Consider the following 23791-nt stretch of genomic DNA (forward strand, 5'->3'; position numbering starts at 1 on the left):
ACAATTCCCGAGCTCTTCATGATGCTAAAAGTTACGGAGGTAGAAATCAAAAGGGAGCATCAAGTGTTGATGGTCAACAAGACCACTAGATTCAAGAAAAAGGGCAAAGTAAAGAAGGGGAACTTCAAGAAGAACGGCAAGAAAGTTGCTGCTCAGCAGAAGAAACCCAATTGTGGACCTAAGCCTGAAACTGAGTGCTTCTACTGCAAAGGGACTGGTCACTTGAAGCGGAACTGCTCCAAGTATTTGGAGGATAAGAAGGATGGCAAAGTGAAGGTATATTTGATATACATGTTATTGATGTGTACCTTACTAATGCTCGTAGTAGCACCTGGGTATTTGATACTGGTTCTGTTGCTCATATTTGCAACTCGAAACAAGGGCTACGGATTAAACGAAGATTGGCTAAGGACGAGGTGACGACGCGCGTCGAAAATGGTTCCAAGGTCGATGTGATCACCGTCGGCACGCTACCTCTACATCTACCTTCGGGATTAGTTTTAGACCTGAATAATTGTTATTTGGTGCCAGCGTTGAGCATGAACATTATATCTGGATCTTGTTTGATGCGGGACGGTTATTCATTTAAATCAGAGAATAATGGTTGTTCTATTTATATGAGTAATATCTTTTATGGGCATGCACCCTTGCTGAGTGGTCTATTTTGTTAAATCTCGATCGTGGTGATACACATGTTCATAATATTGAAGCCAAAAGATGCAAAGTTGATAATGATACTGCAACTTATTTGTGGCACTGCCGTTTAAGTCATATTGGTGTAAAGCGCATGAAGAAACTCCATGATGATGGGCTTTTGGAATCACTTGATTATGAATCACTTGGTGCTTGCGAACCATGCCTCATGGGAAAGATTACTAAAACTCCGTTCTCCGGAACAATGGAACGATCTATTGACTTATTGGAAATAATATATACCGATGTATGCGGTCCAATGAGTATTGAGGCTCGTGGCGGGTATCGTTATTTTCTTACCTTCACAGATGATTTGAGCAGATATGGTTATATCTACTTAATGAAGCATAAGTCTGAAACATTTGAAAACTTCAAAGAATTTCAGAGTGAAGTGGAAAATCATCGTAACAAGAAAATAAAATTTCTACGATCTGATCGTGAAGGCGAATATTTGAGTTAGGAGTTTGGTCTTCATTTGAAACAATGTGGAATAGTTTCGCAACTCACGCCACCTGGAACACCACAGCGTAATGGTGTGTCCAAATGTCGTTAACGTACTTTATTGGATATGGTACGATCTATGATGTCTCTTACTGATTTACCGCTATCGTTTTGGGGTTGTGCTTTAGAGATGGCTACATTCGCTTTAAATAGGGAACCATCAAAATCCGTTGAGACGACGCCTTATGAACTGTGGTTTAGCAAGAACCAAAGTTGTCATTTCTTAAAGTTTGGGGCTGCGATGCTTATGTGAAAAAGCTTCAACCTGATAAGCTTGAATCGAAATTGGAGAAGTGCGTCTTCATAGGATACCCAAAGGAAACTGTTGGGTACACCTTCTATCATAGATCTGAAGGCAAGATAATCGTTGCTAAAAATGGATCCTTTCTAGAGAAGGAGTTTCTCTCGAAAGAAGTGAGTGGGAGGAAAGTAGAACTTGATGAGGTAATTGTACCTTCTCCTGAATTGGAAAGTAGTTCATCACAGAAATCAGTTATAGTGATTCCTACACCAATTAGTGAGGAAGCTAGTGATGATGATCATGAAACTTCAAATCAAGTTACTACTGAACCTTGTAGGTCTTCCAGAGTGCGATCCGCACCAGAGTGGTACGGTAATCCTGTTCTAGAAGTCATGTTACTAGACCACGATGAACCTACGAACTATGAGGAAGGGATGATGAGCCCAGATTCCGTGAAATGGCTTGAGGCCATGAAATCTGAGATAGGATCCATGTATGAGAACAAAGTGTGGACTTTGGTGGATTTGCCCGATGATCGGCAAGCCATAGAAAATAAATGGATCTTCAAGAAGAAGACTGACGCTGACGGTAATGTTACTGTCTACAAAGCTAGACTTGTTGCGAAAGGTTTATGACAAGTTCAAGGAGTTGAATACGATGAGACTTTCTCACCCGTAGCGATGCTTAAGTCTGTCCGAATCATGTTAGAAATTGCCGCCTTTTATGATTATGAAATTTGGCTGATGGATGTCAAAACTGCATTCCTGAATGGATTTCTGGAAGAAGAGTTGTATATGATGCAACCAGAAGGTTTTGTCGATCCAAAGGGTGCTAACAATGTGTGCAAGCTCCATCGATCCATTTATGGACTGGTGCAAGCCTCTCGGAGTTGGAATAAACACTTTGATAGTGTGATCAAAGCATATGGTTTTATGCAGACTTTTGGAGAAGCCTGTATTTACAAGAAAGTGAGTGGGAGCTCTGTAGCATTTCTATTATTATATGTGGACGACATATTGTTGATTGGAAATGATATAAAATTTCTGGATAGCATAAAGGGATACTTGTATAAGAGTTTTTCAATGAAAGACCTCGGTGAAGCTGCTTACATATTGGGCATCAAGATCTATAGAGATACATCAAGATGCTTAATTGGACTTTCACAAAGCACATACCTTGATAAAGTTTTGAAGAAGTTCAAAATGGAGCAGTGAAAGAAAGGGTTCTTGCCTGTGTTACAAGGTGCGAAGTTGAGTCAGACTCAATGCCTGACCACTGCAGAAGATAAAGAGAAAATGAAATTCATTCCCTATGGTTCAGCCATAGGTTCTATCATGTAATGCAATGTTGTGTACCAGACCTAATGTATGCCTTGCTATAACTATAGCAGGGAGGTACCAAAGTAATCCTGGAGTGAAGCACTAGACAGTGGTCAAGAACATCCTGAAATACCTGAAAAGGACTAAGGATATGTTTCTCGTTTATGGAGGTGACAAAGAGCTTGTCGTAAATGGTTACGTCGATGCAAGCTTTGACACTGATCTGGATGACTCTAACTCGTAATCCGGATACGTATTTTTTATTGAATGGTGGAGTTGTGAGTTGGTGCAGTTCCAAGCAAAGCGTCGTGGTGGGATCTACGTGTGAAGCGGGGTACATAGCTGCTTCGGAAGCAGCAAATGAAGGGGTTTGGATGAAGGAGTTCATATCCGATCTAGGTGTCATACCTAGTTCATCGGGTCCAATGAAAATCTTTTGTGACAATACTGGTGCAATTGCCTTGGCAAAGGAATCCAGATTTCACAAGAGAACCAAGCACATCAAGAGACGCTTCAATTCCATCCGTCATCAAGTGTCAGGGGGAGATATAGAGATTTGCAAGATACATACAGATCTGTATGTTGCAGACCCGTTGACTAAGCCTCTTCCACGAGCAAAACATGATCAGCACAAAGACTCCATGGGTGTTAGAATTATTACTATGTAATTCAGATTAATGACTCTAGTGCAAGTGGGAGACTGAAGGAAATATGCCCTAGAGGCAATAATAAAGTTGTAATTTATATTTCCTTATATCATGATAAATGTTTAATATTCATGGTAGAATTGTATTAACCGGAAACTTAGTACATGTGTGAATACATAGAGAAAATATAGTGTCCCTAGTATGCCTCTACTTGACTAGCACGTTAATCAAAGATGGTTATGTTTCCTAACCATAGACATGTTTTGTCATTTGATAAACGGGATCACATCATTAGGAGAATGATGTGATGGACAAAACCCATCCTTTAGCTTAGCATTATGATCGCTATAGTTTCATTGCTACTGCTTTCTTCATGACTTATATATGTTCCTTAGACTATGAGTTTATGCAACTCCCGAATACCGGAGAAACACCTTGTATGCTATCAAATGTCACAACGTAATTGGGTGATTATAAAGATGCTCTACCGGTGTCTCCGAAGGTGTTTGTTGGGTTGGCATAGATCAAGATTAGGATTTGTCACTCCATGTTTCGGAGAGGTATCTCTGGGCCCTGTCGGTAATGGTCATCACTATAAGCCTTGCAAGCAATGTGACTAATGAGTTAGTTGCGGGATAAAGTATTACGGAACGAGTAAAGAGACTTGCCGGTAACGAGATTGAACTAGGTATGACGATACCGACGATCGAATCTCAGGAAAGTAACATACCGATGACAAAGGGAACAATGTATGTTGTTATGCGGTTTGACCGATGAAGATCTTCGTAGAATATGTAGGATCCAATATGAGCATCTTGGTTATTGATCGGAGATGTGTCTCGATCATGTCTACATAGTTCTCGAACCTGTAGTGTCCGCACGCTTAACATTCGATGATGATTTGTATTATGAGTTATGTGTTTTGATGACCGAAGTTTGTTCGGAGTCCCGGATGAGATCACGGACGTGACAAGAAGTCTCGAAATGGTCGAGAAAGAAAGATTCATATATTGGAAGGCTATATTCGGACATCGAAATGGTTCCAGAGAAGTTCTGGTATTTTCAGGAGTACCGGGAAGTTACCGGAACCCCTCGGGGAGTTGATAGACCTTAGTGGGCCTTAGTGGGAAGGAGAGGCAGCGGCCAGGAGGTGGCACCCCCCCCCCAAGCCGAGTCCGAATTGGCCAATGGGTTGGGGGCGCGGCCCCCCTCTCCCTTCCTTCCCCTTCTCCTTTAGGTGGAATCCTACTAGGCGGAATCCAGCGTGCCTTGCAAGGGCCGGCCAGCATCCCCCTCCCTCCTTTATATACAAGGGCAGGGTGGCAACCTAGAACACACCAAGTTTTGTATTAGCTGTGTGCGGTGCCCCCCTCCACAGTTACACACCTCGATCATATTGCCGTAGTGCTTAGGCAAAGCCCTGCGCCGGTAACATCATCATCATCGTCGCCACGCCGTCGTGCTGACGGAACTCACCCTCGTCCACAACTGGATCAGGAGGACGAGGGATGTCATCGAGCTGAATGTATGCTGAATGCGTAGGCGCCGTACATTCGGTACTTGGATCAGTTGGATCGCGAAGATGTTCGACTATATCAACCGCGTTACTAAACGCTTCCGCTTTTGATCTACGAGGGTACGTGGACACACTCTCCCGTCTCGTTGTTATGCATCTCCTAGATAGATCTTGCGTGATCGTAGGAAAATTTTTGAATTACTACATTCCCCAACACATATTTCTTTAAGACTCCCATGTACCTCTCAAAGGGGAACATATTGTGTAGAAATACAGGACCCAGAAAGGCAGTCTCATCGACTAGATGAACTAGGACGTGCGTCATGATATTGAAGAAGGATGGTGGGAACACCAACTCGAAACTGACAAGACATTGCACCAAATAATTCTTTAACCTTGGTAGGATTTCTGGATCGATTACCTTCTGAGAGATTGCATTGAGGAATGCACATCGCTTCACAATGGCTAATCGAACATTTTCCGGTAGAAGCCCCCTAATGCAACCGGAAGCAGTTGCGTCATAATCATGTGGCGGCCATGAGACTTTAGGATCTGGAACTTATATTTATTATTCCCTTTATATTGGACGAGAAGCCAGATGGGACCTTTCATACTGAGCAGGCATTCAAAGAAGATTTCCTTCTCTTCTTTGGTAAGAGCATAGCCAGCAGGACCTTGATACTTCTTTGGATGCATGTCGTCTTTTTCCTGCACACGTTGCTGGTCCTCCCATGCCTCTGGTGTATCTTTTGTCTTCCCATACACGCCCAAGAAGCCTAGTAGGTTCACAGAAAGATTCTTCATCACATGCATCACGTCAGCATCATTCGTAACAGATTGTCCGCCAGGACCCTTTCAATGGATCACTTATAAATCCTTGACCATATCAAGTATGGCATCACTAGTACGGAGGACGGGCTTCTTCCGGTGATCTGCCTCACCTTTGAAATGCTTGCCTTTCTTTCTTAAGGGATGGTTGGTCGGATGAAATCGATGATGTCCCGGGTACACATTATTCCTGCATTTGTCCAAATATATACTTTTGGTATCATCTAAACAGTGCATGCATGTGTGGTATCCCTTGTGTGTGTCCTAAAATGTTACTAAGAGCAGGCCAATGATTGATGGTTACAAATAACAATGCATGTAGGTCAAATTCCTGTTGTTTGTGCTCATCCCACACACGTACACCTTTTCCATTCCACAGTTGTAGAAGTTCTTCCACTAATGGCCATAGGTACACATCAATGTCGTTGCCGGGTTGCTTAGGGCCTTGGATGAGCACTGGCATCATAATGAACTTCCACTTCATGCACAACCAAGGAGGAAGGTTATAGATACATAGAGTCACGGGCCAGGTGCTATGATTGCTGCTCTGCTCCCGAAAAGGATTAATGCCATCTGCACTTAAACGAAACCATACGTTCCTTTCTTCACCTGCAAAGTCCCGCCACCTTCTCTTGATTTTTCTCCACTGCGACCCATAAGCAGGTGCTCTCAACTTCCAGTCTTTCTTATAGTTTTATTTGTGCCATCGCATCAACTTGGCATGCTCTTTGTTTCTGAACAGACGTTTCAACCGTGGTATTATAGGAGCATACCACGTCACCTTGGCAGGAACCCTCTTCCTGGGGTGCTCGCCCTCAACATCTGCACGGTCATCTCGTCTGATCTTATAACGCAATGCATCACATACCGGGCATGCATTCAATTCCTCGTACTCACCGCGGTAGAGGATGCAGTCATTAGGGCATGCACATATCTTCTGCACCTCCAACCCTAGAGGGAAGACAACCTTCTTTGCTTCGTACGTACTGTCGGGCAATTCGTTATCCTTTGGAAGCTTCTTCTTCATTATTTTCAGTAGCCTCCCAAATCACTTATCAGCTACACCATTCTCTGACTTCCATTGCAGCAATTCCAGTGCGGTACCGAGCTTTGTGTTGCCTTCTTCACAATTTGGGTACAGCACTTTTTTGTGATCCTCTAACATGCGATCAAACTTCAACTTCCCCCTTTCACTTTGGCATTCTCTCTGTGCATCAACAATGACCAGGCGAAGATCATCATCGGGTACATCGTCTGGTGCCTCTTGATCTTCAGCTTCCCCCGTTGCAGTATCACCGTATTAAGAGAACATAGGATAGTTGTCATCATCCTCTTATTCTTCGTTGTCTTCCATCATAACCGATCTTTCTCTATGCTTGGTCCAAACATTATAGTGTGGCATGAAACCCTTCTCAAGCAGGTGCAAGTGAAGGATTTTCGAGTTAGAGTAATCATTTGTATTCTCATAGACAGGGCATGGACAACATAAAACCATTCTGCTTGTTTACCTCAGCCAGTTTGAGAAATTCATGCAGGCCCTCAATATACTCGGAGGTGCGTCGGTCACCGTGCATCCATTGCCAGTTCATCTGCGTGCATTATAGAATTAAGTGTATCAAAAACCATTACAGAACATCATGAATACAGAAGTGACCAAATTAATACAAGTTTCTCATCACATTAAAACCAAAGTACATTAGTGATCAAATGTTATTACTGCAAAAATAGATACATAAAGCTCATACATAGTTCTCATAGAACAACATACAGCTCTCTAGAGCATCTAATGAGAACATACATTGAAATTAACATACAACTATGTAAAACATTTAAATGCAACAACAAATGTGATCATAATTGCAATTAAGGTAACAATTGATCCAACAGCACAATGATACCAAGCCTCATTATCAATGGCATATTTTCTAATCTTTCTAATCTTCAAGCGCATTGCATCCATCTAGATCTTGTGATCATCGACGACATCGGCAACATGCAACTCCGATTGCATCTTCTCCTCCTCAATCCTTTTAAATTGTTTCTTCAAGTAATTGTTTTCTTTTTCAACTAAATTTAACCTCTCGACAAGAGGATCGGTTGGAATTTCCGGTTCACATACCTCCTAGATAAAAACATCTATGTCACGTTGGTCGGCTTAATTTTCATAAACACTAAATGAAACAAATAGTAATAAAAGATAATATACCACATCCGAATCGTCGACAGGACAAGGGCCCACGAGGACGGATGCCAAAACCATGGCACTATATAATAACAAACGATAATAAAAGTAAGAAAATTATACAAGTATCTATCTAAATCATACAAGTAAGAATTTTTTCTTTTAAAAAGAAGATAAGAATAAGAGTCTCACCACGGTGGTGCCGGCGAAGAGGTCAGCGGGGGCGATCGACGGTGGTGAGGACGAGAACAGGGACGGCACCCTACACATGTGCACACTCTAAGAAGTTAATTTCAGCTCAAATTGTGCATCTAAATGAAAAGAACTCCCACATACACTCCTCCACTAAAACCCACAAACCACTCTACTTCTAGAGCATTTGAAAGGAGCTAAACTAGAAGTGAGAGACGAAACGATGAAGTTGCTACCCTTTTACAACACTTGTGTAGTTGATGCACCGCCAAATCTAGACAAATCTTGGGGAAAATGTAGCTTGGAGGTCGACTTTGGAGAGGAGAAAGCTTAATTGTGACTCAGGTATTTCATCAAACACCTCATTTGCATAGGAGGTGAGAATAGAGTAGCACAAACATCCCACCCTTCCACGGCCAAAAAACAGAGGAGATGGGGGGCGTGGATATATAAGCAAACCTTTAGTCCCGGTTTGTGTCTAAAACCGGAACTAAAGGCCAACCTTTGGTTCCAATTCCAGACACCAACTGGGAGTAAAGGGGTTGCGCCGGGAGCGAGGCCCTTTAGTCCCGGTTCGTGTCTGGAACTGGGACCAAAGGGGTCAGACGACCCGGGACTTGTTCCTGCCGAGGCCCGGCCGGCGCCCTGGCCGCTCGAACCAGGACTGATGCACCCACTGGTCCCGCTTGGTAAAAAAAACTGGGACTAATGCTCTGATCTGGCCTGGACCAAAGCCATGTGTTCTACTAGTGCATTTCTCACTGGCTCATGGGTCCACTCGATTTCGTATCTGTTATCCTTTACAAACATCCGCTCTCTCGTAGGTAGTAACTGATGAGGGTATTGGAGCACACAGCAGGTAGTTTGCAAACACTGGCTACTGCTCGTCAATGCTCCTTGTTCTTTGTTGAGAGAAAATAATTATTTTGTGACCGGTTGAACACAAAGCAAAGCCTGCATGTGGCATCATGTTGCACATCGGAGTGAGCATAGGCTTACTGACTTTTGATAACAAAGGATAACCAAAAAAATTATGATCAACCTAAGGGGCTAATGATCAACAGTTTTATATGTTTGGCCCAAAACAACATGTGAAAGGAGGTTTTATTTTCACATTAACTAAATTGGAGTAAAATCTGAAAACAACACACATAAAATTTATTGGAATTAAATCTGAAAACAACAAAGGCATGGAGTACAGGTCCGAAACTCCAAACATGCAGTGCCAACTTTAATGGATTCATTTCAGTAGAGGTACAAATAAAAAGGAGTTGTGCACGATGCCCACCGAGAAGCAGGTTTCTTAATCTGAGAGACATGTAGACTAATCTGGACCAAAGGTTTGTGATCCAAAGGCACAAGTTTCGGTTTCCATGTTTTAATGAAACTTAGTTTTCATTGGACACTTTCTCTTATTGAGCAGACATGGAGATATCAACCTATCCGGTACAATACCCCCTCTTCACGATTTTCTGGTCGAACTTTTTGGTGCCCTCTTCAATGAAAGAAGTACGATGTAAAATAGTAACCATGAAATTCAATTAGATAGTTAAAAAATACATAATGTAAAAGTGAACTTTGTATAATGTTAACCATGAAATTCAACGATAGTTTAATCATAACAGTTTTGAAGCTTGGTTGTTTAGTTATTTAAACTGTTAAATGTGTCGATTAGTTCATTCATTTCCCCTGTCACCTATTACCTTTGCCTGAACGACTTAATTAAATTAAACATCTCGTCCCAATAATTCTTTTGCTACATCATCTTAAGAAACTTTGCTCTACAATATAGCAACTTTATTTCCCGCAAAAGAAATATATAGCAACTTTATGGAAGATGCATACAATATACTCCCTCCATCCCAAAATAAGTGTCTCAAGCTTACTACAACTTTGTACTAAAGTTTGTACAAACTTGACATACTTATTTTGAGATGGAGGGAGTAGCAACATAAAAAGTCCTACATGAATTTGAACTAATATTCTAATAAAGCCAGAGCCCAATAGAGCCCCTTTTTTATGTTGCCTTCGTACTAAGCATCTCAAAGCTGGGAACCACATTTCTATATTGGACGAGGACGGTTCAGGGAAGACATACACATGGTGGTGTCACTAGTGTGTTGATCGCGTCTGTTAAAACTAACTATAGATCCCTACAGAGTTCTTTTGTTTTCTTTCAGCCCATGGGTGTCATGTATCGAATTCAAATCTCTGATGATTTAAGGGGAGAAAATCCCTTCATTACAAGACAAAAATACTACTCCCTCCGTCCAGAATTACTTGTCATCAAAATGAATGAAAATGATTGTCCTCTACGATTCATCTAATTTTTCACCATATTGATGATTGGTTAGTCTCTATGGAAGGAACAGGTGATGAAGATCTTCAGCGAGGATCTAGAAAACCCGCGGTGGGCACAACCGAGGTGCTTGATCAAACAAAATGATGCTACCAGATGATTCAGGGAAGACACATGGTGGTGCGCCGCTTCTATTTGCTTCGGTTGAGAAGTCATATATTGATTTTATTAAAGACTAACAAAGGTGTATCATACTGTCAATTTTTCCTTATTGAATGTTCGCACTATCTCATTGGTTATAAGAAATGGTGACATGGGTGCACACGAGAGCGAGTTCACAAACTATGGCGACTAGTAGTCAATGCATGTGTTCCTTCTTGAAAAAACTCCAAATGTACATGGTTATTGGCACTCAATAATACCCTCTCTTGGGTGAATATCACTGGCGCGAGGATCCTAAATTCGGTGGGGTTTGGTTTAATTCAGGGTTGTTGTGGCTTGCTAACTGGGTTGTGGGTCTGACTAGTTTTTGTCCATGTAACATCCCTAATTTTCAATTTGAAATGTTATACATTAGATCATCATTGCATATTATATTTTATTGCATTTTGACTTGATCCTAGAAATTCTACGCAACTCAAGGATCCACGGAGAGAGTTGGGGATTTCGTTATTTTCATATTTGAGTTTTCTCAAATTTTGAAAATAGGATCATTTGATTTTAATTATTTTATCTTCAACTATTTCAATTATAAAAATACGAGAGAGGGAAGAAAATGACTTTCCAAAAATTAAGAAATATTGAGGATTTAATATTAAAATCAAATAAGATTTTATTTCGGAGTTTTGTCGCTATTTTATTTCAATTAGGAAAAATGCGCGTTTTTCAAAATTGCATTTGGGGCCCAAATAAATGTTCATCTTGTCTGGCTTATTTTTAGATGACGGGGAAATTTTATTTCGGGATTTTTGCAGTCAGTTTAGTATTCCTTTAATTTGTTTTTCTGCGCGACATTATTTTAAAAAAACGAACCGACCTACCGAGCCGTGTCCGTCCCGAACTCCTGGCCCGGCCGGCCCTTATAAGCCGGGAGGCCGCCCCGCCAGCCCGGCCGCCCGCCCCCGAAACCCTAGCCCCGATCCGCCGCCGTCGACCCCGCCGCCGTCCGTCGCCGCTGCCCGTCGCCCGCGCCGCCGCCGTCGACCCCGCCGCCGTCCGCCTCGCTGCCGACCGCCGCCGCCCTATCCGGAGCCCGCCACCGCCGGAGGTAGCCGCCGCCGCCTCGGTTTTCACGAGAAAACCGATCTTTTTTTTTCGAAACCCTAGATCCTTTTTTTAGATCCGGTTCGGTTTATTTTTCGGTTTAGTTTTTTTTACGGACGTTCGTCCGTACATTCGTTTTGACGACCAATTTTCGTTGTTTAGCCACAGACATCGAACGTTCGTTCGTTAGCCTTTTTGTCTGTTTTTCTTTTTCTCGGATTTTCCGCAATTATTTCCGATCGCGATTTCTGATCCAATTTTCGTTCTATTATAACTTTTCGCTCGTTTATCGAAATCAGGCAATTCAAGCGCCTAGAGTTTTGTCTCAAAACCCTCTTTCCATTGAACCTACTCAAACAAGTTTTTGGTACTGTAAAATTTGACTTAGGTCCAGATTAGTAAACGAAGCTTGTTTCTTTCGTCGTTTGAGTTTCGTTGCTTCGTTTGATTTGATTCTTTTTGCAAACCAGAGTTCTTAAGTTGAACTTTCTGGTTAGATCTCTTATTTGAGTTTTACCTGTCCATTAGATGAGTTCTTATTGTATGCTTGTTTGTTTGCATTAGAGTACCCGGAGTGCGCCGCTTGCTACTACGAGTCTCTAGGTTTCACGGATCATCAGCAAGGCAAGTAACACTTTGATCAGACCTCTTTACTACCCAGTTTTATTACATTAGATCAATCTTCAAACAATTGCATGGTTAGGATCTTATTAATATGTGGGTTTTGGGAAGTAGATGAGGTAGAACCTATTACTTGTTTTATTATCAAACCTTTGGGAGTTACTTCTGCGTTTGCTTATATTGCTATGCTATGCTAGTAGACATGGATTGGATGAGTGTATCCATGAAAGATGTGAGATTGTTAATTAATGGTTTACTTAAGGTGGCAACTTAAATTCACATCTGGGAGAATTGAGGCACCTGGGGAACCCAGTGTTGCCTGTATTTTTGGAAATCCCGGGGTACCGTGTGATTCTCCTATGGACCGCTACCCAGGCTCAAAGGGATCATGAGATTATTCATGCTAGAAACTCTCGTGTGCAGCCGCAAGCTACTATGGGCTCTAGCATAGTTGATTAAGTTGTGTGACCTCTTTCAGTGGTAGACTAGCAGATGTAGGGGATGTAGGTTGGTACTGTCTACCCATAGTAAAGAGTTAATGCTTCTTAAAGACTGTGTCTCGGTCATCCGTTTCTCAAACACCATGTAGTGCGACAAATCAAACGGAGGAGATCGAGTCTTGCGGGGAAAAGTGCGCAAACCTCTGCAGAGTGTATAAACTAATCATGGTTAGCCGTGTCCCCGGCTATGGACGTTTTGAGTATCTAGTACCTGGATTATCATGTGAATCTCATCATGTTACTTAATTTAATTTTGTTGGGTTAATGATGATGCTTAATTGGAATTGAGTTGGAGGAACCTTCTAAATGTTTAACAACCACCATGATAGTTAAATAAAATGTATTTCTTTGTTGTAGGGAAAAATTGGCTTTATGCAAAACTGTAACCGTAGAGCTTTCCACCAGCCATTTATGCATGTAGTGATATCATTATTCTGTTCATTACTCTCTATGTGTTACATTGCCAGCATATTCCATGTGCTAACCCGGGCTACGACGTTCATGTTGCAGACTTTTCAGACGACGAGTAAGGTGCCTTAGGTCGTGATCTTATACTCAGTGATGCTGTTGGAGTTGATGGACTCGCTTATCTTCCAAGCCTTCCGTTGTTATCGTTATTAGATGGCCTTAAGCCATATTTATTGTAATGAGTTCTGTTTTGAGACATTCGATGTAATAAGTGTGTGATTGCTACTCTGTTATAAATCCTTCAAGTACTGTGCGTGTCAGCATTACCGATCTAGGGATGACACTGATGCACAGAGATCAGACTGTTTGAGGTCTGGTTGCTATAGTCCATGCGCTGCTATGGATGTTGTGTTTACATGGCAATGACACTATGGTTTGTCATTTTGTCTAAGTCAAAAAATCTGTGCCATTTATAAAAATATTCCTTTTTCTAAATTCTCACCTCCACATCTATTTATAAACCGCGATGACATGGGTGCACATGTTAATGAGTTCACAAACGGGCTACCAATAGTCAATACCCATGTTTCGTTTGGGAAGAGAAAAGGCAAATTGCTAGCTTGCGCTTCCTAAGCCGGCAGTGATGAGTTTGGCTTTGGTCCCCTATGTTATTGCTCAGTGGCACATGAGTCTGCTCAGTTTCGTATATATTATCCTTTTTCAAACATCCACTCTCTCGTAGGTAGTAACTGGTGAGAGGGTATTGGAGCACACAGTGGCTAGTTTGCAAACACTGGCTACCGCTCGTCAATGCTCCTTATTGAACACAAAGCAAAGCATGCATGTGGCACCATGTTGCACATCTGAGTGAGTGTTGACACCAGATTTTGGCATGGTCAAAAACATAATTAAGAAGGCCTCAAATAGAGAAGTGTTCAAAGTGAGAAAGCTCAGTATCGTCAAAAGGAGAAACTTTGATATTTGGGCCATAGCCATTCGGTCTCATTTCTAAGGCCGAAGTTGTGTTCGAAGTATTCAGATTTTGTATTCAGAACACTATTCAGCTGATTACTCCCCAAAGATGGCCTCATATGAGAAAAGTTTCTACACGGATTGTCTTTGTCTCGTTGAAACAATCAATTTTGATATAAGTAACATTTCAATCTAAGTTCGTATGCAAAAGTTACAACCAATACAAGATGCTGCTATAGTAGAGGGCCGGACACTCCGGGGACAACCATTAGGGTTTTGAATTTCTCTGATATAGACTTCAGAAAACAGCCGAAATCTCCCTCGAGATGGCCTCTGATCAAAAAACTTTCAGCATGAAAGTTGTTCATCTCGTCGAAACCCTCAAGATTGCTTTTGGGATCATTTCCATCCGTGGTTGTTTACTACCTCAAACATGGCCCGCAAGGTCTAGCCAGTTTAAACCGAACAGTTTTGGAAAGTTCGGACAAAACCAATCCGAATTTGACTAGGGTTTTGGACGTGAATCCAAGACTTTTCCTTGCACGGGAAGTCCAGCCGCCTCTTATATACTTAAGGGGTGATGGCCGATTGAACAACACACAATCAAAAAATCATCTACAAACTTTTTATCCTTTATCAGCATCGTATACAATTGTAGATGCTCATAATTCGGCTCCGCACCTTCATGTTCATAGCCGAATAAGTGAAAAAAATTCAGGAGTTCACATGCCATCATCTAATATTGTAGCATATGATGCATCCTCTACGCAATTGCATAATTTCGGCAAAACCTCATTATCGAAAGAATCTGAAAGTATTGCGGAGCAATCCCTTCCAGAAGGGATTGTGACTGCATTAAAAAAAGAGCTTGGCACAAAACAAGAGAATTAATGCTCTTTGCCTTAAACAATATGAAAAGGGGTTGTTTCCTGATTATGCTGCAATAAAGGCTAGAGTTTTGCAGGAAGATGACACTTCATCAATTGGTAGTATTGGTGAGAGAGCCTATGGTTATACAGAAGTGCATACACCTCTACCTAGTACCGCAGCATATTATACACCCCCTACACAATTACAAAATTTCAGTAACACTAACACTTCATTGCCGAAATATCCTAAAAGCATTGGGGGGCAAACTAATCTAGAGCGGGCTGAAATTGAGAGGGGAGTTAAAGCTTTGCGCGATAGGGTGCAAGTACTTCTCCAAGAGAGAGTTGATAGGGAATTAGCTCAAAGAAAAGAAGCTTTGCCAATTGATATAACCGGTGAAAAGAATGATGATTCAGAAACTAAAAGTGCTTCGGTTGAAAAAGCCGAATCAAGTAGTATATATTCCAAATCCATCACATCCAAAGAGGCAAACATTGTTGAGAAAGGGCATGGAAAGTATAGCAAGACAGCCATACTTGATTTTTCTGAAGTTAATGGAACCTACTTCCTGCCCTATGAGTTCCGTGCCATAGAAATTGACGAGCTTCAAGAACAAGAACAAGTAGCCGAAGAAGGTTTGGTGGACAAATATCTTCAAACTAATGATGCATGAAATCAAGAAAAAGATGATGACAAGGCGTTGGGGAGCTATCCAAAGGCGGAGCAAGATATTCTTCAAATCACACCACCATCGCGCTCTCCCAACATATTTGAAGGGGTATGTCTAGCAATTAATTTACCTGTTTCCAGATTTGGTCATGACTTAGTTGTTGATGCATATATTAGAAAAAAATTCATAAGAAATATTGAGAGACCAATGAAGAAGGGTAATTTATTGTTAGCAATTAGATTGTCACAAAGGATATCGGTCAACACATTACACCATTCAAAAAGACCGATAGCGAAAAATTATTGCAGCCAAGGCTTTCCCCATTGCTTTGGCTAAAGTTCATATCTAATTGGGTAGCTTTGCTTATTTCTTACTTGGCTTACACCTGGTCTCAATTGAGACATGTATATTCTAACTATTTTCGTTTCAGAAATTTAAAGCCAAGGTTAAAATCTTCTGAGCAAACCGATGCAAGTATAGTTGCTTATCCAAAGACATCGGATATAGAGTGCAAAACACATTGCATAGCCGAATGGGGACATTCCAAATCTGAACCATTCGTTTGCTTACCTCCAAAGCCGTCCTCACAGCAAGACCGGCTAAACAATAAGAATTATACCTTCAATTCAAGCATGTGTGATCAAATATTTGATTTGTTGCTGAAAAATAATTACATTAGAATTCTTGATCACCATGTTAAGCCATCAATTCAAGGACGAATGTATTGTAAGTTGCATGATTCGTCCAAGCATAATTTAGAGGATTGCAACATGTTTCGTCAAATAGTTAAATCGGCCATTGAAAAAGGACGATTGAAGATTGTTGAATGATACGTCCATTTTGCATCATGCTTTTATATCAATATTCATTGCATTATGGGCTGTTATTACACATTATATCTCAATACTTATGGCTATTCTCTCTTATTTTACAAGGTTTACCATGAAGAGGGGGAATGCCGGCAGGTGGAATTCTGGCTGGAAAAGGAGCAAACATTGGAAACCTATTCTGCACAACTCCAAAAGTCCTGAAACTCCACGGAACAACTTTTTGGATTTAATAAGAATTTATGAGCGAAAGAAATAGGCCAGGGGGCCCACACCTTGTCCAGGAGATAGGGAGCGCGCCCCCTTGTAGGGCGCGGCCCCCTATCTCCTGGGCCCCCTGGTGGGCCTCCGGCGTCCATCTTCTGCTATATCATCACTCTTACCCTAAAAAAATGGTGGGCAAGCTTATGGGACAAAACTCCGCCGCCACGAGGCGGAACCTTGGCGGAATCAATCTACGGCTCTCGCGGAGCTGTTCTGTCGGGGACACTTCCCTCCGGGAGGGGGGAATCATCACCAACGTCATCACCAATGATCCTCTCATCGGGAGGGGGTCAATCTCCATAAACATCTTCACCAGCACCATCTCCTCTCAAAACCCTAGTTCATCCCTTGTATCCAATCTTGCATCAAAACCACAAATTGGTACCTGTGGGTTGCTAGTAGTGTTGATTACTCCTTGTAGTTGATGCTAATTGGTTTACTTGGTGGAAGATCATATGTTAAGATCCTTTATGCATATTATTACTCCTCTGATTATGAACATGAATATGCTTTGTGAGTAGTTATGTTTGTTCCTGAGGACATGGGTGAAGTCTTGCTATTAGTAGTCATGTGAATTTGGTATTCGTTTGATATTTTGATGAGATGTATGTTGTATTTCCTCTAGTGGTGTTATGTGAACGTCGACTACATGACACTTCACCATTATTTGGGCCTAGAGGAAGGCATAGGGAAGTAATAAGTAGATGATGGGTTGCTAGAGTGACAGAAGCTTAAACCCTAGTATATGCATTGCTTCGTTAGGGGTTGATATGGACCCATATGTTTAATGTTGTGGTTAGGTTTACCTTAATACTCCTTTTTGTAGTTGTGGATGCTTGCAATAGGGGTTAATCATAAGTGGGATGCTTGTCCAAGTTATGGCAGTACCCAAGTGCCGGTCCACCCACATATCAAATTATCAAAGTACCGAACGTGAATCTTATGAACGTGATGAAAACTAGCTTGACGATAATTCCCAATGTGTCCTCGTGAGCTCCTTCTTCATTATTAGAATTTGTCCAGGCTTATCCTTTTCTACATAAAGGATTGGGCCACCTTGCTGCACTTTATTTACTTTATTTACTTTTTGCTCGTAACTACTTATTTTATCACAAAACTATCTATCACCTACTATTTCAATGCTTGCAGAGAAAACCTTACTGAAAACCGCTTATCATTTCCTTCTGCTCCTCGTTGCGTTCGACACTCTTACTTATCGAAAGGACTATGATAGATCCCCTACACTTGTGGGTCATCATTGAAACACCAAGAGATGACCAGTCTATTCCGATTGGCCCCGATGGCAAAAAGTTTTTGCATCGGCTGCTTCAAGCCGATCCATTTAAAGAGAATGTAAAAGCTGCAGGTGATGGGATCAAGCTTCCAAGTAAAGAAGTTGTTGAAGAGCATAGCGAACATAATCTTGAGGGCGAGAATTCCATCGAAGCTACAATGGAGACGCCAAGGACTGGGGGCAGCAAGCAAATCCAATGATCGATGAAAGCAAATCAAAAGAAAACAAAGGCCGAAATAAGAGCAAGTGTAAGAGATCAAAGATCACCTTCGCTGAACTATTGGATAAATATCAAAAGAAGAGTGAAGAGAAGAATGTTTATCGGCCAAATCATGCAAAGAAATCAAGATCATCCTAAGGCGCAAATATGAGGATTGGTATTGGAAAAATGAGAATTTTCATGCAATATATTCATATCCTTATTTTGGGCCTTTGCCAATGTCGTGGATGCCTCCCTATGCTCATATAGATCCATATTTATCATGGGACAGGTATGATACAAGGGCACATTCTCCATCTTATTTTAGACCATCTCACAAATACTATGCAGCTCCAAGAAGATCAACATTTGAACAATCACGCGTCAAAGACCGTTTCAATCATAAGGAATCGGTCCAAAGCTCAAGGAAGAAGAAAGAGGTGGTAAAGCAAGTTTACCGCGTGAAAAGAGATGGTCGTAAGTGTGCTACTTCAAATTTGATCTCAAATAACAAAGAGCCAATTAAAGTGTTGACATTGGCTACAAAAGGCAAAGAAGTGAATCAATCAATTGATAAAAATCATAGTGCCAAATCTGAAGAAAAGAAGTTGAGGGTGCACAAGGCCCAAAAATAGTTACCATTGGTTGAAACAAAATCACAGTCGAGGTACTCACTCGGCTTATCGTATTGGCAAAAGAAAGAGTTACAAAAGCTTAGTGCACAAGAACTTGAAGAAAAGAACATGGCATGGGTTCCCAGGAGGAGCAGTCAAAATAAAAATGATGTGCAACCTTCTATTGCAACAAGTATTACAAAAGTGAACAAAGATAAGGATGGAAGCCAAAAACAATTAAGCCGAAGGTTTGCATCCCCCATCAAAATCTTCGGTTAGCATATCATCCATATTCTTCAACCATACCATTGATGCCTTTGCCATGGAATTCATCATCAGGTCTGATAAATTACCCTCCCTGGATTTATTTTGATCCATGGAAGCGACATAATTTTCTGCATCATGAGAGGGTATTACCAAATCTCTATACATTTTATTAGCTACATTTTTTCTTGCTAACCCAAAGGGCCGAAATATTTGATTGCTATTTCATTTGTTTATTTCGGCTATACATGACTTCGTGAATGAATTCTACATGGACCTTATGTTAATGGCCGATATTTGTCTATCGCCCTAAGAATCTGTCAAAGCATGGCTGATGTAGTATCCTAACATCGTCCTTAGTTCAATTAAAGGCCAAAACGAGGTACATGTTCCTTGATATTGCCCATGTCTTTCTAATACTATGGAGATTATTTTCGACAGTTAAATTTGTGGCAACGGCCAAGGTGTTGATGTTGTTTATTTATCTCCATATGGAGCTATTTTGTGAAACCTCATGCCACTTAAAATATATTTTCACAATGATCAAAGCCGAATATGCACTGTCATTCGGATTGGAGCTTTGCCTTGCTATAAGTGTTATACATATTGAGGCTTCCGGTGATTCGTTATTAGTAGTGCAACAAATATCCAAGGGTTATCAATGTTTTGACGAATCACTTATAGTTTATTTTTTGGTATGTCTAGATGCAAGATTTACCTTGGGTTGCTTTAAAATTGTTCATATATCTAGACATGACAATTTGAAAGAGTTGGCACAGCAAGCATCCGGCTACTATGTTAACCATGGTGTGTTGCATTTCTATCAATAGCCGATGCTAGGTCTTGTCAACATAGGTAAGGCCGAATCAAAGCCCGCCGCTTTGGCCACTAATGAAACTTTTATGCAGACGAAGTAAGGATTGGAGGAAGTTCATTCTTAATTATCTGCGAAATCCTAGCGAAAAGGTGAACAATATGGTTCGGAGGATGGTTTTGATCTATGAAATCTTATCACCGGATTGTTATAGAAGCTGAGAAGTTTTCACCCAAGTTTGCATCAAGAGGTTCAAACAAGCAGTGGCCGATATATAATTATCGTCCTAAGAACATGCAAAATGGCCGATGAAGTGTTGACATCGTCCTTAGAACAAGCTATGCGCAAGTTATTTTTCGGCACACAAGCTTTGCCGAAAAACAGGGGGGCATGTGTTGACACCAGATTTTGGCATGGTCAAAAACATAATTAAGAAGGACTCAAATAGAGAAGTGTTCAAAGTGAGAAAGCTCTGTATCATCAAAAGGAGAAACTTTCATATTTGGGCCATAGCCATCCGGTCTCATTTCTAAGGTCGAAGTTATGTTCGAAATATTCAGATTTTGTATTCAGAACACTATTCGGCTGATTACGCCCCAAAGATGGCCTCATATGAGAAAAGTTTCTACACAGATTGTCTTTGTCTCGTTCAAACGATCGGTTTTGATATAAGAAACGTTTCAATAGAAGTTCGTATGCAGAAGTTACAACCAATACAAGATGCTGCTATAGTAGAGGGCCGGACACTCCGGGGACAACCGTCCGGGTTTTGAATTTCTCTACTGCAGACTTCGGAAAGCAGCCGAAAACTCCCTCAAGATGGCCTCTTCTCAAAAAACGTTCAACATGAAAGTTGTTTGTCTCGTCGAAACCCTCAAGATTGGTTTTGGGCTCGTTTCCATCCGTGGTCGTTTACTACCTCAAACGTGGCCCGCAAGGTCCAGCCGGTTTAAACCGAACAGTTTTGGAAAGTTCGGACAAAACCAATCCGAATTTGACTAGGATTTTGGATGTGAATCCAAGCCTTTTCTTTGCATGGGAAGTCCAGCCGCCTCTTATATACTTAAGGGGTGACGGCCGATTGAACAACAGACAATCGAACAAATCATCTATCACTTTTTATCTTTTATCTTTTCTTCTTAACCCTAGTTCTTCTCCTCGTTCTTCGTCTGTTCTTCTTGTTGCAAGGCGGCGAACCTTGAGTCCCTAGGGGCGATCAGGTCGACCTAGGGCAACCCATAGCCACCGCGCGCCCAGACGGGGTCCCTCCCGGGCGTGTGGGGTTTCGGGTCCTCAAAAGCACCCGCCGGATTGCCTGCGGACCGCGCTTCCGGCTGGGTCTCCTTCAACGTGAGTTGCGGTGCATCACCCTCGGCGTTGGAGGTACACGGTGACGTGTTCGTGTGCGAACAGTGAGCATAGGCTTACTGACTTTTGATAACAACGGATAACCAAAAAATTATGATCAACGTAAGGGGCTAATGATCAACAGTTTTATATGTTTGGACCAAAACAACACGCAAAAGGAGATTTTATTTTCACTTTAACTAAATTGGAGTTAAATCTGAAAACGACACACATAAAATTTACTGTAATTAAATCTGAAAACAGCAAAGGCATGGAGTACAGGTCCGGAACTCCAAACATGCAGTGCCAATTTTAATGGATTCATTTCAGTAGAGGTACAAATAAAAAGTAGTTGTGCACAATGCCCACCGAGAAGCGGGTTGCATAATCTGAGAAAGATGTAGACTAATCTGGACCAAAGGTTTGTGATCCAAAGGCACAAGTTTCGGTTTTCATGTTTAAATGAAATTGAGCTTTCATTTGACACTTTATCTTATTGAGCAGACATGGAGATATCAGCCTATCCGATACAATACCCCCTCTTCACGGTTTTCCGGTCGGACTTTTTGGTGCCCTCTTCAATGAAAGAAGTACTCTGTAAAATAGTAACCATGAAATTCAGTTAGATAGTTAAAAGTTCATAATGTAAAAGACAATTTTGTACAATGTAACCATGAAATTCAACGATAGTTTAATCATAACAGTTCTGAAGCTTGATTTTTAGTTATTTAAACTGTTAAATGTGTCCATTAGTTCATTCATTTTCCCCTGTCACCTATTACTTTTGCCTAAACAACTTAATTAAATTAAACATCTCTTCCCAATAATTCTTTTGCTACATCATCTTAAGAAACTTTGCTCTACAATATAACAACTTTATTTCCCGCAAAAAAAATAGCAACTTTATGCAAGATGCATACAATATACTCCCTCTATCCCGAAACAAGTGTATCAAGTTTAGTACAACTTTGTACTAAAGTTTGTACAAACTTGACACGCTTATTTTGAGACGGAGGGAGTAGCAACATAAAAAAGTCCTACGTGAATTTGAACTAATATTCTAATAAAGACAGAGCCCAATAGAGTCCCTTTTTTTTATGTTGCCTTCGTACTAAGCATCTCAAAACTGGGAACCACATTTCTATATTGGACAACATAGCGACGGTTCAGGGAAAACTAACTGTAGATCCCTACAGAGTACCGAGCTATATTTTTTGTATATCTCTGATGATTTCAGTAGAGAAAATCCCTTCATTACAAGACGAAAAGACTACTATTCGAGGAGTATGCGAGACTGTACCGGCACAATTCCTCCTCGCTGTCGCTGATCGGGGTCGGGGCTGCCTGCTGAGACGCTGCCGTCGCCGTCCCTTGGTCCTCGCCGAACTTCTTTGTCAGATCGTCCAGGAACTCGCTCAGCACCGGATCTTGGATCGGTGACTCCGGCACGCAGCAGACCACCTTGATGCCGACCTTGTCCAAGCAACCGCTACGCGGCCCCTCCGTCCAGCGGACCGTGAAACGGCACGCGCACCCCTCCACGCCGTGCGCTGCCCTCTCTACCTGCATATTTGGTCGGCGCCTATTATTACTGAAGCATATGCGTGTGTTGATGAACGCACTGAGTAGGACGAGATGCGGAGGACTTACGGTTTCGAGGACGGCGTCGTAGTACTTGAGCTCCTCGACTTCGCCGTGGATATAGTAGGCGAGGCAGAGCTTGTCTCCCGGGCGGAGATCCCCGCAGCGGGCGTCGTCGAGGGCCAGGCATTCCCGGCGGAACCTGGCGCGGAGTGCGTCCACGTCGCCCGGGGATGCGAAGTCAGCCCCTGGATCGTACCACTCGTCCGCATCCTCGGTGGAATTCTCGAACATGACGCGGAGCAAGCCTTGCTGCACCACCACGCGCGCGCCGTACCACGCCTCATCGGACCGCGCTCGGTACTCCATTCGAGGCCGTGGGCGGCGCCGCGGCGGCGGCGGCGCTGGCACGGTGGCCTTCCGCTTTCGCGACTTCGGCACTTCAGCGGTACTGTGGGAGTGGCGGCGCTCAGGGTGGTCGGTGGGATTTGGGTCCTCGAGAGGACAGGGCGGCGGGTTTCTCGATGCTTTATACCGTCCAGATTCTGACAATCTTTCTAGGTTTTAGGTTTAGCTTTGGTCGACATAATGTGCACAAACACCCCTCAATAAAAAGAAAAACATAATGTGCAAATACTTTAGGGGTATACTCCCTTCGTTTTGTAAATATGAATCGTTTTAGATATTTTAATATAAACTACATACGGATATATATAGACATATTTTAGAGAGTAAATTCATTAATTTTGCTCCGTACGTAGTCCATTATTGAAATCTCTAAAAAAAAAATATTTAGGGCTCATTTGGTTACAGGGGATCCTCCCGGGATCCCCGCCTCTTTCCTGGGTGTGGGAGAAGCCACGGG

At 41.9% G+C, this 23791-nt stretch overlaps 1 protein-coding gene across 1 annotated transcript; it reads right to left on the reverse strand.

Annotated features, from left to right (window-relative positions):
* Window positions 1-21713: 21713 nt before the first annotated feature.
* On the reverse strand, window positions 21714-23220 carry LOC119336882. Its single transcript, XM_037608963.1, has 3 exons — window positions 22992-23220; window positions 22646-22904; window positions 21714-21940 (listed from the first exon to the last, which is right to left on the reverse strand). The coding sequence occupies exons 1-3, from the start codon at window positions 23218-23220 to the stop codon at window positions 21889-21891; spliced, it is 540 nt and encodes a 179-aa protein (XP_037464860.1). The 3' UTR covers window positions 21714-21888.
* Window positions 23221-23791: the final 571 nt, after the last annotated feature.

The sequence above is a fragment of the Triticum dicoccoides genome, chromosome 7B (genome assembly GCF_002162155.2).
Source record: "Triticum dicoccoides isolate Atlit2015 ecotype Zavitan chromosome 7B, WEW_v2.0, whole genome shotgun sequence".
Lineage (NCBI taxonomy): Eukaryota > Viridiplantae > Streptophyta > Magnoliopsida > Poales > Poaceae > Triticum > Triticum dicoccoides.

What these genes read in the sequence shown, in the direction of transcription:
- LOC119336882 (XM_037608963.1), bottom strand. Translation starts at nt 23,220, where the DNA reads ATGTTCGAGAATTCCACCGAGGATGCGGACGAGTGGTACGATCCAGGG. An exon ending in CGCCGTCCTCGAAACCGTAA is followed by an intron (nt 22,905 to 22,991) that starts GTCCTCCGCATC and finishes ATATGCAGGTAG; the next exon opens with AGAGGGCAGCGCACGGCGTG. An exon ending in AGCGAGGAGGAATTGTGCCG is followed by an intron (nt 21,941 to 22,645) that starts GTACAGTCTCGC and finishes ACTATTTTACAG; the next exon opens with AGTACTTCTTTCATTGAAGA.